Source organism: Girardinichthys multiradiatus, chromosome 23 (assembly GCF_021462225.1).
Source record: "Girardinichthys multiradiatus isolate DD_20200921_A chromosome 23, DD_fGirMul_XY1, whole genome shotgun sequence".
In the NCBI taxonomy this organism is placed as follows: Eukaryota; Metazoa; Chordata; class Actinopteri; order Cyprinodontiformes; family Goodeidae; genus Girardinichthys; species Girardinichthys multiradiatus.
In genome coordinates, this window is record NC_061815.1 from 21,912,915 (window position 1) to 21,927,000 (window position 14,086).

Here is a 14,086-nt window from a genome sequence, read left to right on the forward strand (position 1 = left end):
TTATAACTTTTTGAAAGCCTTTTATTGAAAATTGCAAACAAGTCACACTGTAACATGTAAATCAAAAGCAGCTGCTGTAGGTCAACATGTTCATGTTGAAACTAGATATTTTAAGGAAATAAATGCAGTCAAATATGTACCAAAACATTTTAGGCCAGTTTCAGTGTTTCTTGAACCATGACGCCGATTCCATCAAAAACTTTGTGAAAGGGAGCATTGCACATGAAGGCACAGGTAGTGACCAGCTTGTTTTTGACGTCAACATGAGCTTCATCCACATCTTTGTTCACATGTTTGCAGCCCATGTCCTTCATATCTCCTGCTGTCTGAGCATACGGCCACCTGAAGATGAAAACACAATGAATGTTCACACAGAATATCTGAATAAATCTCTCTTCAAAGGCTAGATAGAGTAATACTCACTTTTCACACTGTTTGTCCTGCCCCACGGTGAGCTCACAGCCGGGCAGCAGCTTTGCAGCCAGGACAGGAGAAATGCAACACATGCCCAGAGGCTTTCCAGCTTTGTGGAAATCCTTGATGAGCTTCTCCAGATGTGGCTGGATGGTGCAGTTCTTGTTCTTCACGGCCCAGTCGCTCAGGTTCTTAGCCACACCAAACCCTCCTAAAGGAGCACCAAATGATTTGTTCAAAAAAATTACATTTAACACAGAAGTTTCTCAGACATACTTCTGGGTTTATATAAGGTCATCTCACCTGGAATGATGGCAGCATCAAACGCTGAGACATCCAGCTTGGCAAGATCCGTCACCTCGCCCCTGGCAATACGGGCGCTTTCCTGCAGGATGTTCCTCTTCTCCTCAGTAGGTTTCCCCTCACAGTGATTCACAACGTGCATCTGATCTGCATCTGGAGCAAACATCTGCACCTGATAGCAAACAACATTCTACATTTTAACCTCTCCAAAAATGCTGTTTTTAAAACAGACGTGATGTTTCAAAGTCTGACAAATGAATACTACTTTTTTTTTCTCCTTACTTTTGCTTCAGCACGACTCAGATGGACCAGGACAGCTGATGCCTCATGGATTTCGGTGCCATCATAGACTCCACAGCCTGATAGAATAACTGCAACACGCTTTGCCATGATTACTAAAAACAAAAACAAAAAATACATAAAGATGCAGAGAAACAAATTTTTCCCCATTTTCTTTTAGAATGTCTGTTAAGCATTTTGTTTTCCAGCAAAATATGCAGACTTGCCAGTATAACTTTTGCTGAGCCGCATAAGCTTATATAAACATTTACACATTCAGGCAAGAAATTAGTCACCAGAGAGTTGTTGCTGCCAGGTATCACTAATAGGATTGCTGATACATTACAGAATAGAGAGCCTGCTGTCTGTACTAGATTCTTAAATAAACAACACACCTAAAGTTTATTGAGAAACTAGTTTTGTCTACCGTTGTGGGCCTAATCTATGCAGGAAATGGCCATAACATAAGAAGCTAGTGCAAGGAAACAGATGTCTTACCTTGAAGAGGTGTTGAAGGTGACTTGCAACTAACAGAGCTACTCAGTGCAGGTTTGATGGCAAAGCTGCAGTGCTACACCTTTAATAGTCCTTTCTCCTCCCACAACCTTTTGTTTCAGCCACTGACATCATGTATATCAAGGTAACAAGGAAGACCTGTTACCTTGGAGGAGAAACTGCTGACTCATTCCGTCTCATCAGCATAGTAAATTGACAGTAAAACAGCACAATAATGCAGAAGCTTTACTGTAATTGCTCTGATTTGTGACGTGTAACAGAAATGTTTCAGCAAAAGGAAGGACATTACTTTATCTGGGTGAATTTGATTTAGATTAAAATGACTAATTAACCATTCATCTTTTTTTTAGACTACACTGATCACAGTCACGTAAAGGTATCCACATAAGTTTCGAAATATATTTAGATGCGAGACAGAATAAGCACCTATGACCAATTCAGCAGCATTTTCAGTGGCATTCCCATCTCCACTTCCCTGTAAGGTGAGGCTTATTCCCCTGGGTGACACCCTCCCACTCTGCCATATAAAAGCCACCGTACCTTTGATGGACACCCACTGCTGTCATGGCTCAGCACGGCTCACTGGACAAATCTGTCGGTATTCTCAGCATCTCTGCAGGTAAACAGTTCATTTCATGTTTTCTTTTTTTTTGTTTTCTATGAGCTTTAGCTTTTGGGTAGTAATCATCAGCGAATTTATTTTAAGTAGTAACATTAAGCATAACCTTAACAATTTTACCCAAACCTTTGCAAACAATCCAATTTACTGTTTTGCTTTATTGTTACACATTGTAAAGGTTCACACTGGAAGAGAGAGAGAGACAGCAACTGGAAAGTTGTATGGTAGGAAAAGGTCTGGTAGAAAGAGATAAACAAGCAATAGTGATAACTAAAGCATCGAGACGATTGTAAAATAAAACCCATCAGCATATCAGCTGATAGATACACTATAGGCCAAACGTTTTAGAACGCCTTTCTCATTTAATGATTTTCTTTATGTTTATGACTATTTTCATTGTATGTAGATTCTCATTGAAAGCATCAAAACAGTGAATGAACACAGATGGAATTATGTAGCAAACAAAAAATTGAAAAGAACTTTAAATATGCTTTATATTTCTTAAAGTAGCCACCCTTTACTGTGAGGACTCAAATATCAACCTTTGGCCATTTCTCAATGAATCTCTGGGAAGTTCTTTCAAGACTCTTTGGCCACCATTTCAGGTGACCCCCTCATGAAGCTCATGGAGAGCACGCCAAATCATCAAAGCAGTAATCAAAGCAAAGGGTGGCTATTTTGAAAAATATAAAATATAAAAATGTTTAGAGTTATTTCACGCTTTTTGTACATAATTCAATGTGTGTTCATTCATAGTTTTGTTGCCTTTGAGAATCTACAATTTTAATAGTAATGAAAATAAAGAGACCCATTAAGTCAGAAAGTGTATGTAAAACCTTTGACCAGTAGTGTATAAGAAATGGGCAAAAAACTGGCCTCCTCTGGGTGTGTCTTAGATAGTGGCCCCATCTTAATAATTTTTTAAGGTTTGATACAGGTAAAAAGTGGGACCAGTAAGGGCCAGAGATGAGCTACGCAATTTGAAATTGTTTTCCACCCATTTGAGACCCAGCGGAGACCTAGGAATGTTGTCCAACTGGTTTTGCAGGTAGGGGTTGTATTTACCCCACTCAAATAGTTTCCATAGAGGAAGCTTATTGTTATCCCAGGTCCACAAGGTAAACATTTAGCCTGAGGCAAGTCCTAATTCAGCCCATATACACATACTGGGTGTAACATATTACATCTCAAACCAACATTTTCAGGATATTATTAGTGGTGGAGAAGTACAATCTGCACAGCAAAATTACTGATTTATTGTGCTTTCTTCATTTTGCCTATTAGCTGAATATTTTTACAATACATGTAACAGTTAGGTAGTTAAACAAGCAATAATCTTGGGCAGTAATATGTCAAAGCACTGATATGCACTTGTTGTTTAATATGGCAAAGCTTCATGTGTATGCTTGAAAAAATAAAAAGGACTGCTCTTTATTTGAAGCCCTGGATAACAACAGGTTTTTGAATTTCAGGTTCTCTCCTGCTGTTAGTGAACAGCTATGGCAGCTCTCCTGATAAAGACTTCATCCCCCACACTGCACTGGGGATATTACTCCTCATCATTTCAGCCCTGGTAGCTTTCACAGGTTTGTTTTCAACATGTTTCTCTTAACATATTTATATTTCCTGCTTGTTTCTGCCTCTTGACCCTGACTTGTCTCTTTCCAGGTGTCCGTCACAGTCTGTCCCACTCCCAGCTGTTTTCCAGTGTGTGTCTGACCGTCTCTGCTCTGTGGTGTGGGTTGGGTCTGGTCTACATCCTGATAGGACAGAGTGTGCTGCCGCTCTCTGAGCTGAAACCTTCTCTGATCCCTGGCCTGGCGGCATTTACGTTAGCCCTGTTCATCATAGGCACTGTTGCCCTCTTTGTGAAGAAACCAGTTCTTCTGGTCATAGCTGTCAGCATTTCCTTAGCCTGTGCCCATCAAATCGCTGGTCTGTCAGATTCAGGGTTTGGTCAGTCTGCCACGGCTGCAAACTACTTTCTGGTTTGCCTTGTTTGTGCTTATTTTGGCTTTGGACGTCTGCTGTCCACCATCACACAGGGTAAAGTGAGACCTCCAGGTACAGTCATGAAACAGAAATTTGAGCTGAAAACAGAGCAGAACCAGAGCTGCAGTGATGTAGTCAGTGTAGGTTTGGTGATGAACTTGTTATCTGCCTCTGTAATAGCCTGTCCCCTGTTAGGTGTGGTCCCTCAACTCTCTGTTGGCCATGTCCCCTGGCTTTGGACAGCTGGAGTCTTCCAGCTTGGCATGTGTGTCCTCTTTTACCGAGCTATGGACACACTAGCTGCGACTTTCTATGGTTTTACATCCCTGCTTAAATTTGCTGAGGGTTACAGCGCTCTGTTATCTTTGTACTCTATTCAGCCGTTCTCCCCTGTTCCCTTCCCTGTTGTTTTTGCAGTTCTTTTCTCCGTCCTGGCACTGTTCAGCTGTCAGAAGAGCTTATTGGAAGGCATCTACCAGTTATTCTTTGTAGCTTATTGTATTTCCATCGCAGCCCAGCCTCAAGGCTTCTTCCAAGCAGGCACTCAGGGTGTGCAGGGTGCTATCTTTGTAGCTACTGCTGGAGTGCTTTTTGTAACCACATTTAACATGGTCTCCAGTACCAGGATTCCTACTGGGCAAAGCCACTTCAAAACTGTAGTAACCAGAATTCGGAGTATTACTCTCAGTGCTCTCGATAAAGAGCGACATACGCCTCACCTGGGCTACTCCAAGTATGCAGATGCAGAGGTGTTAGGCCATGCCTGCAATGTTCTGGCGGCTTTTGCCATCACAGCCACAGTTGGGGACAGGAACCCTCTGGCTGTGCTGGTTCTGCCCTGGGCAGTGATGGCTGGGGGAGTGTTGCAGCTCCTGTGTGGCTCCGTTGCATTCGCCCGGGGTAAAACCTTTGAGAGCACAGCCTTCATTCTCTATGGGTTGATGTGGACGGTGTGGGGGTTGACACGATTTGGTGGTCTTTACGGTGAGACCAGAGGCTTCAATGTTGCTGTTGGGATCATTTGCTTCATGTTGTTTAACCTTCTGGTGACAATTGCAGCATTGTTTTTGAATGTTGCCTGGTTTGTCTACGCTTTTACATTCCAGCTCATCCTCATTAGCTTCCTGCTGGATGCAATTGGTGCACTGCCTTATGGTTACGATATTGGCGTCACAATCATCTTTGGTCTTATCAGTTTTTATTGTTTCTTGGCGCACCTTTTTAACAGCACCTTCCAATCCCCCCAAATGCCCTTAGGAAGACCTTTAGTCAAGCTAGGTGGGTTCGAAGGAGGAGCAGGGGTCTGTCCGCATGTACCAGCTCGCAAAGCAACATCTGTACAACAGATAGCAGGTGAGAAATATAAGATAATGTTAGTAGTTTTTAGTTTAATCTCTTTACATGTTTGACTTGAGCTCAGTTTTTCTTCTGCTCTGTATTTTTGTGGATGTAGAAATCATGAAAAATGGAGGCATCTGTGGAATGCCAACTGACACTGTCTACGTGCTGGTAGCTGCCTGCAACAGGCCGGATGCAGTGATCAAAGCTTACAAGTAAGTTTAATTGTCAGGAAGCTGTCTATGAGTGTCACAGTTTTCTTGTTTCCTCTGACTGGTCTTTGCTGTTTAAATTCAGGGTAAAGAAGCAGGCTCAGGACCGACCCATGTCCATGTGGATCTCTTCTGTAAAGCAGCTGGAACCTGTTAGACACCTACTAAGTCCCCTGCTCCTGGACTTCATGGAGGCTGCGTGGCCTTCATCTATCAGCATGGTCATACCCAGAGGTGTGTTATTTCTATTTGCATGACAAACACTTTGCAAATCTGTTGCCTGGTCCTAAGTGTGGTGAGTACTATAATTGATTCTTTACGCTAACAGGCCCGTGGTTGGACATATTTGGTTTGGGAGATGCTGCCATACACATCGGGACTCCACAAAGCATTGCCATCAGAAGCCCAGACTGTGCAGTAGCCACACATCTTATTAATCTGGTAAAATCCAAGGTTATGGTTCAATGCCCATCTCGGTTTAAATAAAAGCAATCTTGCATACCCATTAATAACATTGTTTTATTTCTGAAAGGTGGGTCCAATTGCAGTAACCTCGGCCAACCCCACAGGTGAGGCGGACACAACTCACCATAACCAAGTTTACGCCAAACTAGGAAAAAAGGTAATAACCATGACTTAGACGGAATAAATTTATGAGGAAATTAAATTTTTCTGTGATTTTTCTGAAGACATTCTGGGTTTTGTTGGTTAGGTGGAAGGGGTGTTGTGTGATGGACCCTCCCCAGAAAATATTGCATCTACTGTGGTTGACTGCACCAAGATTGAAACTGGACAAATTGGTTTCTTCAGAGTGGGCCTCATTCCAAAATCCAAGGTAATACTAACAAGGCCATTTTTTGCCTATATGTCAATAAAACGTTTTACTAATTTATTTGTGATCTCTGAATTTTGTATTTGTTGTTTTTAAGGTCCTCCAGATTTTTGAGGAGGTTAAGAACCGGCACAGACAAGGGCAAACGAATCCTGCCTTTGAAAACGATCAAGCTCCTCCAGACACCCAAAGTGAGGAAAGTTGGGAATGGAGTGAAATACCTGAGTCCAGAAATGAAACTGAAAGTGAAAATGAAAACTCAACATCCTTTACTACACATGAACAGATTACAGACCTCAATGACTCTTAGTATCTATTTTTGGAACTTTATTTTGCATATTTTAAATATGTGCTTACTTGTATTATGTCAATGAATATAAATGCATGTAATATATATTATACCTGGATGTGGTATTGAGTTGTAGGGTTAAATTTACATTTTGTTTCATCAAATAGCAACATCTTATGTACATCATAAACTGTATTAAAAAAGCTATAAATGTAAATGTGTATATTTTCAGTTGTGCTATCTGTATATATTTGATATAGAGCTCCTGCTGAATAAGAATAGCAATATTGAATGTGCACTATGTGTATTTGAAGGATATTACATGTGACATCTCTTTTACATAAATACAGTCTGATCTACAAAGTAGGTTGATTGCATTAAAATACTTAAAAAAAACACGGCTCTTAATTTATGACAGCAAAGTTTGTTAAAAATTATTTTATCTTGATAAATAGAACAGTAGAATAAAGACACTTTTAAAGTTCACTTCTGTCTCTGATAGTGAGGAATTGCTACATCTGTTGTTCCAATTTGGTTTTAGACAGGTATTAAACATAACTTTCATTAACGCCACACTTCTGTATTAAAAATGTGTTTTTATTGGTCTGTTGTAATATTCTAACCTTAAATGTTGAAATCATATTGACTATAAGCAGAAAATCATAAATAACAAAAGATTGAAAACATATTATGTAATAAATCTATATAATGGGGTACCCTTAGTGTGTCTGTATATACACACGTATATATATATACATATACATATTTTGACAGGACATGTTAAAAAAAGAACAGTATTTATTTGACTTTCAATCTGTATATACAGTATGATTATATGATGTATATATAGCTAGTTTGGGCTGCACGGTGGCACAGTTGGTAGTACTGTTGCCTTGCAGCAAGAAGGGTTTGACCCCCGGCTGGGGGTCTTTCTGTATGGAGTTTGCATGTTCTCCCCGTGCATGCGTGTGTTCTCTGGCTTCCTCCTACAGTCCAAAAACATGACTGTTAGATAAATAGGTCTCTCTAAATTGCCCTTAGGTGTGAATGAGTGTGTGCATGGTTGTTTGTCTTGTATTAAGAAAAAGAACATGATTTATTTGACTTTCAGTCTGTATATATGATTAGTTTGAACTGATCATGTATTTGTGTATGACAAGTTTTTTTGAGAATCAGTTTTATTATTAGCTATATTAAATTATATAAAGAAACTGAATTCAATTGTCCTAATGCTAACCAGTGATGTTAATTTACTTCTTTAAGTGATGAAATCTTGTTAAAAGAAAAACCATAACATTAATTATCAGAAGAACTAAGTAAACACAAAGGTTTTACATTAATCTGACTCCTTGTCATTTTGACCTCAGAGTAAAAAAAACATGATTTTATTTTTATTTAGAGGACTCCTTAGGGAGTAGAACGTGTCTTTTGTTTGAAGCTAAACTGTTTTGCACGTCCTCAGATGATGTTTCCAGGCACGGTAGCATTGTTTATATTCGATAGAGCAGTATTGTTCCATATTTTTCTTAAAGCTACATATTTCTTATTAAATCTATTGACACAACTAGATGGTCCCACTGTGAGAAAGAGAGCCTAAAACTGAGGACTCACTGCACAACTGGTGCAGCCTAAAAATATTTTCTTAAGACCCCGAGTGCGCAGTAACAGGCTGATTTCTGCGGGTATTTGTATGATGAATGAAATACTGCAGATTACACACATAATAACTGCAGGGATCACAGACTGCATGGTTTGTCAAACCAACCGAGGACAACTGTATACATAAAAATCCGAGACAGAGAGGTTAAAATCTGATCTAGGAATATTCCTTTTACCCTGGTAAAACAAATCCTTGGTCTATAGTGTGGTCTGAAAACCAATAATATCCAGAGACCTGCAGCTTGATGGCAGTGGCCAGAGCGGAAAGGGCAGATGATTTGAGTTCATACAGAACCAGGAAGTAGCTCAAATTACCACTCAGAACATGCAAAACACCTTCACAACACACTGAACCTTGTCAAAACAACTGAGGACAATTGAACACATAACATTTTTTATCGAGAATGGTAAAAAGCACAAACAGAGTAAATCTGTTATAGCTCTAATATATAAAAGATAAATATATCAGGGACTTGAACTGATTACATTAATTAGATGTGTTTATACATTAGTGGATTGTAAAATACTGAGTGCATTCTGAGTGAGTAGTTTTTAACATCTTATACTCCATAAGTTCTTATGCAAAGAGATCTTTGAACCAGAGCTATGAAATACTCACAAACTGTGCATATAGGTAAATTAGATGTTTTTCGTAGCTTTTTGTTTAGCTATAATTACAATAATAATAATAATAATAATTAATAAATGAACAGGTGAGGTCACTGATCATTTTATTTAGATCCTGACAGTGTAAAACAAATTCGTCATACCTTCTTGTTTAAACACTCTTTCCCTGAAATCCCCTGAACAATGACGTGTTGTTTGAATTCATTGTTTCCGATGAATCTCATTAGCACAAGTTTCTGTATTTCTGCTTTTGCTGGTTTCCTGGTTGGCAGAAGCCTTTGTTAGCTGCTTTTCAAAGTCAGATTCCAAAGATCATTGCTCTAATTGCCTTTCACGTCACTGTTTAACTTTCCTTTTGAGTGGGTTCATTTCGGTGTCTTTTGTTATTTCAAAAGATTCCCATCAAAAAAGGTGGATACTGTTGCAACAAAATAATCTGAAAAAATTATAAGAACTGTGAGCTTGAGCGCTGTATTAAATTGTACATCAAGTAAATCAGTCACGTATTTCACCATTAATTAAACAATCTACTTAAAAACCTAATGTGAATCATTTTCCCTTATAAATGGACAATCAGTTGACAAATGAGCTACCAATTCATATAAAGTGGAACTTTACCAAACTGTACAGGTACTTACTAATTAAAAATATAAGTAATAAAACTAACTAACACACATATAAGAACAAACAGCTAAGATTGATTAATTGACTTCTAATGATTAAAGATAAAAAAGTGTTCTGAAGTAATGAAGACTTACTGCAGCAATGGGCTTGGCAGAACAATAGTGCTATTGGCTAAATCACTTCTTCCATCTCAGTAATCCTCAACCTCAACTTTTGGTTTGTCACTTTCATTTTTGTGAAAATCTTTAACAAAAATGATGTTTAATAACTGACATGCCATATAATGCAGTCAAGTTTAACATTTGAACGCATTTTCTTGCATGTGCTTGTTGAATAGGGTCAGAACAAATCATTTTAAATAACTAAAAAACGAATAAACTAATAATTTTAAACTGCTCAATGTAATTTGTTAAACACCCAATCAAGAATTTTTAAATGTAGTTTGATCATAAGAAAATAAGGTCTATATCATACACATTGTATACATACAAATCCCCACTGCAAGGTATTACTTGCAGTTCAGTGTATTTTTGTTGCAGCAGACCATACAATAGAATACTGGATGTTTTATTACTTTGTCTTATTTCTTCTTACATTTATTTTAGTTTTTATACCTCAAGATTGAGTGGGTGTCAGTTAGCAATTTATTATGTACTTACATCAACTCAAAAGAGTAAGACAAAAATAATCCTGTTATGTAAGACATTACAAAGAAGTAAAAGTGAGACTCTTGCATCCTGTGAGAACTACATCAACTGAAAGATTCATAAAAAAACATTTTTGGCATTCACAGGTATGTAATTGAAAGGAAAATATTGGAAGAACATAAACTCAAAGAGACAACTTTTTCTAATTCCATGACCTGTGGAACGAAGGAAAAGGTCAAAACAGTATAGTGCATTGATTTTTATGTTATGGAAAGCATGAAAGAAAGCAGCTCTCAAGACACAATCCGACTCCAAGGTTCCTTATAGTCACACCATGAGACATTGGATTGCTTTTTAATGTGTGATTTGCCAGGCAGTTCCTGTGATTTTTAAGACTGCATTCTTACTTAAATTTAAAAATGATAAGTTTAGTCAGTCTTTATATCTGCAACTTTACCTGCTGATATGTTTGCTGCCCAGTTTTTATCTCTACATTACTACAATAATTTGTGTCCTGTTTTCTAGTTTTGTGCAGGTGAAGCACAGTAGACTAGAAAGGAACTATGAAAATCTAAAACAAAACAAAAACATGTTTTAAAGGATTAAAGATCAGGAAGAACTGGTTGAAAGAATAAGATTATTGTAGTCTATTTGAAGGAATAATGGGTTGTCATGATGGCATGTCCAATAACTGTTTGCATTGGACTCTGTTCAACTAAATAGTAAAAAAAAAAGATAGAGCAGCAGTTCACAAGAACAATGTCACAATTGTTCTGCCTTTAACTAATTTAGACCAAATGAAAGATCTCATGTCTATTTTAGAGCACCAAGATTTATGGGGCCTCTAAGCAGAATTTGGGCCCCAAACAACTACTCTACTAAAACAGTTCCAGTTCTTAAAATGGGCTGTGCCTAGAGCCAGTTCTTAACCGGTCTGGTTTGCTTTGGGATGTGTGTATTGATTTATCATTTTCATGACATGGAGACCATAACTCAGTTTTAGAATTGAAAAAAAAAAAAAAAAACTGCCGGTTTTGTGGACAAAGAGATCAATAGAGAGAGAATATCCAGAGCCCTGAGGAACACAACTCTGTTGGGTGCTAATGGTGTAGTGCAAAGTAGTGTTGATAAACAGGACTAAAACTGTTTAAGCAGGCATTTTGTCTCTTTCCAAGGATTAGCATTATATATTACTGTTTAGAGCTATTGCCCTGAGAGACTCCATGTACTGTCTTTTATCCAATAGAGTTTACAACTAGCTCAGAGTGTATACGTTCAGAGGTGTTTATCTCATAGATGAACTCCCTAAATGAGCTCCTGCTGCCATGAAATCTTTACTTTTTCTTTAGTATAGAAAGGATTGCTAGAACAGTGTCTGTCTCTTTTGTTTGTCTACTCTGTCTGACCCAGTTGGTCTCTTTTTTACCAATTTGATTAAGGTCTGGGATCAAACTGGACAGTATCAATGATTGACTTTCAATCTTTATATATGATTAGATTGAACTGACCAGATATTTCTGAGTATGAATGTCATGAGTTTTTTGTTGTTGTTGTTTTGAGACAAAATGTATTGATAATTGGTTTTATTATTAGCTATATTAAACTATATTAAACTACAGTGAATTGTCTTGACCAGTGATCTTGATTTACTTCTTTAACTGATGAAATCTTGTTAAAAGAAAGCCGATACCATTATCTTCCAGAAGAACTAAGTAAACACAGTGCTATGTTGTTATGCGGATGACTGCCAGATCTTACAAAGCCTAATAGTCCATACTCCATCCAACCTCTCCTAAAGTGCCTTGATGATTTCAAAGCATGGATGACTGTGAATTTTCTGTGCTTTAATGACAAGAAAACTGAGGTCATTTTATTCAGCCCCAATAATAATTCACTTACTCCTCTTTCAAACCTTGGTGATCTGGAACCATTTGTCAAACAACAGGTTACAAATCTTGGTGTAACGCTGAATTCAGGCTTCAAGTTCAGTAGACAGGTCAGCAGTGTATTGCAGAAAAGTTTCTTCCAGCTACGTCAGGTAGCGAAACTAAAACCAGTCTTGTCAAAACATGATCTGGAGATAATAATCCATGCATTTATCACAACGTGTCTAGATTACTGTAACTCACTTTATGCTGGGATCAGCCAGGCTTCTCTTTCACACCTTCAACTTGTCCAGAATGCTGCTGCTCATCTTTTATCAGGAACACGCAAACACGAACATATCTGTCCCGCTCTGCCTGTGTGCCAAAGAATTGATTTTAAAATTCTTCTCTTAGCTTTTAAATGTCTAAATGGCCTTGCTCCTCCATACCTTTCTGAATTGCTTCACACTTTTGTTTCACCAAGGGCTCTTAGATCATCCGAACAACTTTTTTTGACTGTACCAAAAACTAGGCAGAAACTCAGAGGAGATAGAGTCTTTCAGTTGTGGCCCCATAATTATGGAACAAGTTGCCATTAAATATCAGCCTGGCTTCTTGTCTTACTTTTTTTAAGTCTCTCTTAAAACCACATCTATTTTCAGTGACATTTGACACAGTGTGAGTTGGTTTGTTGTTCTTCTTTTATTGCTACAGTTTGTTGTGTTATTTACTTTGTTTTTATTTTTGGTTATTTTTCACTATTTTTATTAATTGTATACCTTTTAGTACTGTACAGCACTTTGGTTTAGAACATGTTTTTTGTTTGAAGCAAAACTGTTTTGCATGTCCTCAGATGATGTTACCCAGAAGGGTAGCATTGTTTACATTCAATTGAACAATATATTTCCTGCTGTCCCATATTTTCCTTGAAGCTACATATTTGTGATTAAATCTATTGACTCAACTAGATGGTACCACTGTGAGAAAGAGAGCCTAAAACTGGGGATTCACTGCACAACTGGTGCAGCCTTTAACGATTTTCAAAAGACCCCGAGTGCACAGTAACAGGCTGATTTCAGTGGATATTTGTATGATGAATGAAAAACTGCGGATTACACTCTTAATAACTGCAGCTGATGAGGGATCAGAGACTGAACGGTTTGTCAAACCAACCGAGGACAACTGAATACATAAAAATCTGAAACAGAGATGTTAAAATCTGATCTAGAAACATTCCTTTAATCCAGGTAAAACAAATTCTGGCTCTTTAAAACCTGGGGCTTTCGGGGGAAAAGGGACTATATAGAGTGGTCTGAAAAGCGATAATATCCAGAGAGCTGCAGCTTGATGACAGTGGCCAGAGCAGAATGGGCAGATGATTTGAGTTCATACAGAAGCACAAAGTAGCTCAAATTACCACTCAGAACAACCAAGGCATGCAAAATACCTTCACAACACACTGAACCTTGAAGCAGAGGGCCAACAGCAGCAGAAAACCACAAAGAGTGCCAGGTGAGAACAGAACCTCACTAAAATTGATCAAAAACCTATTTCCAAAATATAGAACAGTCCGTAAAGTCTCAGTTTTAGCTACAACATTCAGATGGTGTAATCAACATTGATTATTGGATTTACCTGAACTGTATCAACAGCTTAGGCTTCAGGTGTGGGGGATATTTTCTTGGCAAACTTTGGGCGCCTTAGTACCTGTTAAGTGTTGTTCAAACACCACTACCTAAATAAATATTGTTGCTGACCATCTCCATTTCTTCGTGACCATTTGGTACCCATCCTCTGAAGGCTACTTTCCACAAGATATTGCACAATATCACAAAGCCCATATCTGAAATATCTCAGACTGGTTTCTGAA

General features: G+C 38.2%; 2 protein-coding genes across 2 annotated transcripts; one reads left to right on the plus strand and one right to left on the minus strand.

Moving 5' to 3' along the window:
* Nucleotides 1-1,614, minus strand: LOC124860024 (glutamine amidotransferase-like class 1 domain-containing protein 3, mitochondrial). The gene is made up of 5 exons (XM_047352970.1): nt 1,495-1,614; nt 1,000-1,112; nt 718-889; nt 424-625; nt 1-342 (listed from the first exon to the last, which is right to left on the minus strand). Exons 2-5 carry the CDS (start codon nt 1,105-1,107, stop codon nt 150-152), a joined length of 675 nt encoding a protein of 224 aa, XP_047208926.1. The 5' UTR covers nt 1,108-1,112; nt 1,495-1,614; the 3' UTR covers nt 1-149.
* A 63-nt stretch (nt 1,615-1,677) lies between these two features.
* LOC124860023 lies at nt 1,678-7,508 on the plus strand. Its single transcript, XM_047352969.1, has 9 exons — nt 1,678-2,131; nt 3,604-3,717; nt 3,800-5,476; nt 5,577-5,676; nt 5,759-5,907; nt 6,002-6,114; nt 6,206-6,295; nt 6,386-6,508; nt 6,603-7,508. Exons 1-9 carry the CDS (start codon nt 2,077-2,079, stop codon nt 6,813-6,815), a joined length of 2,634 nt encoding a protein of 877 aa, XP_047208925.1. The 5' UTR covers nt 1,678-2,076; the 3' UTR covers nt 6,816-7,508.
* The last annotated feature ends 6,578 nt before the right edge of the window (nt 7,509-14,086 follow it).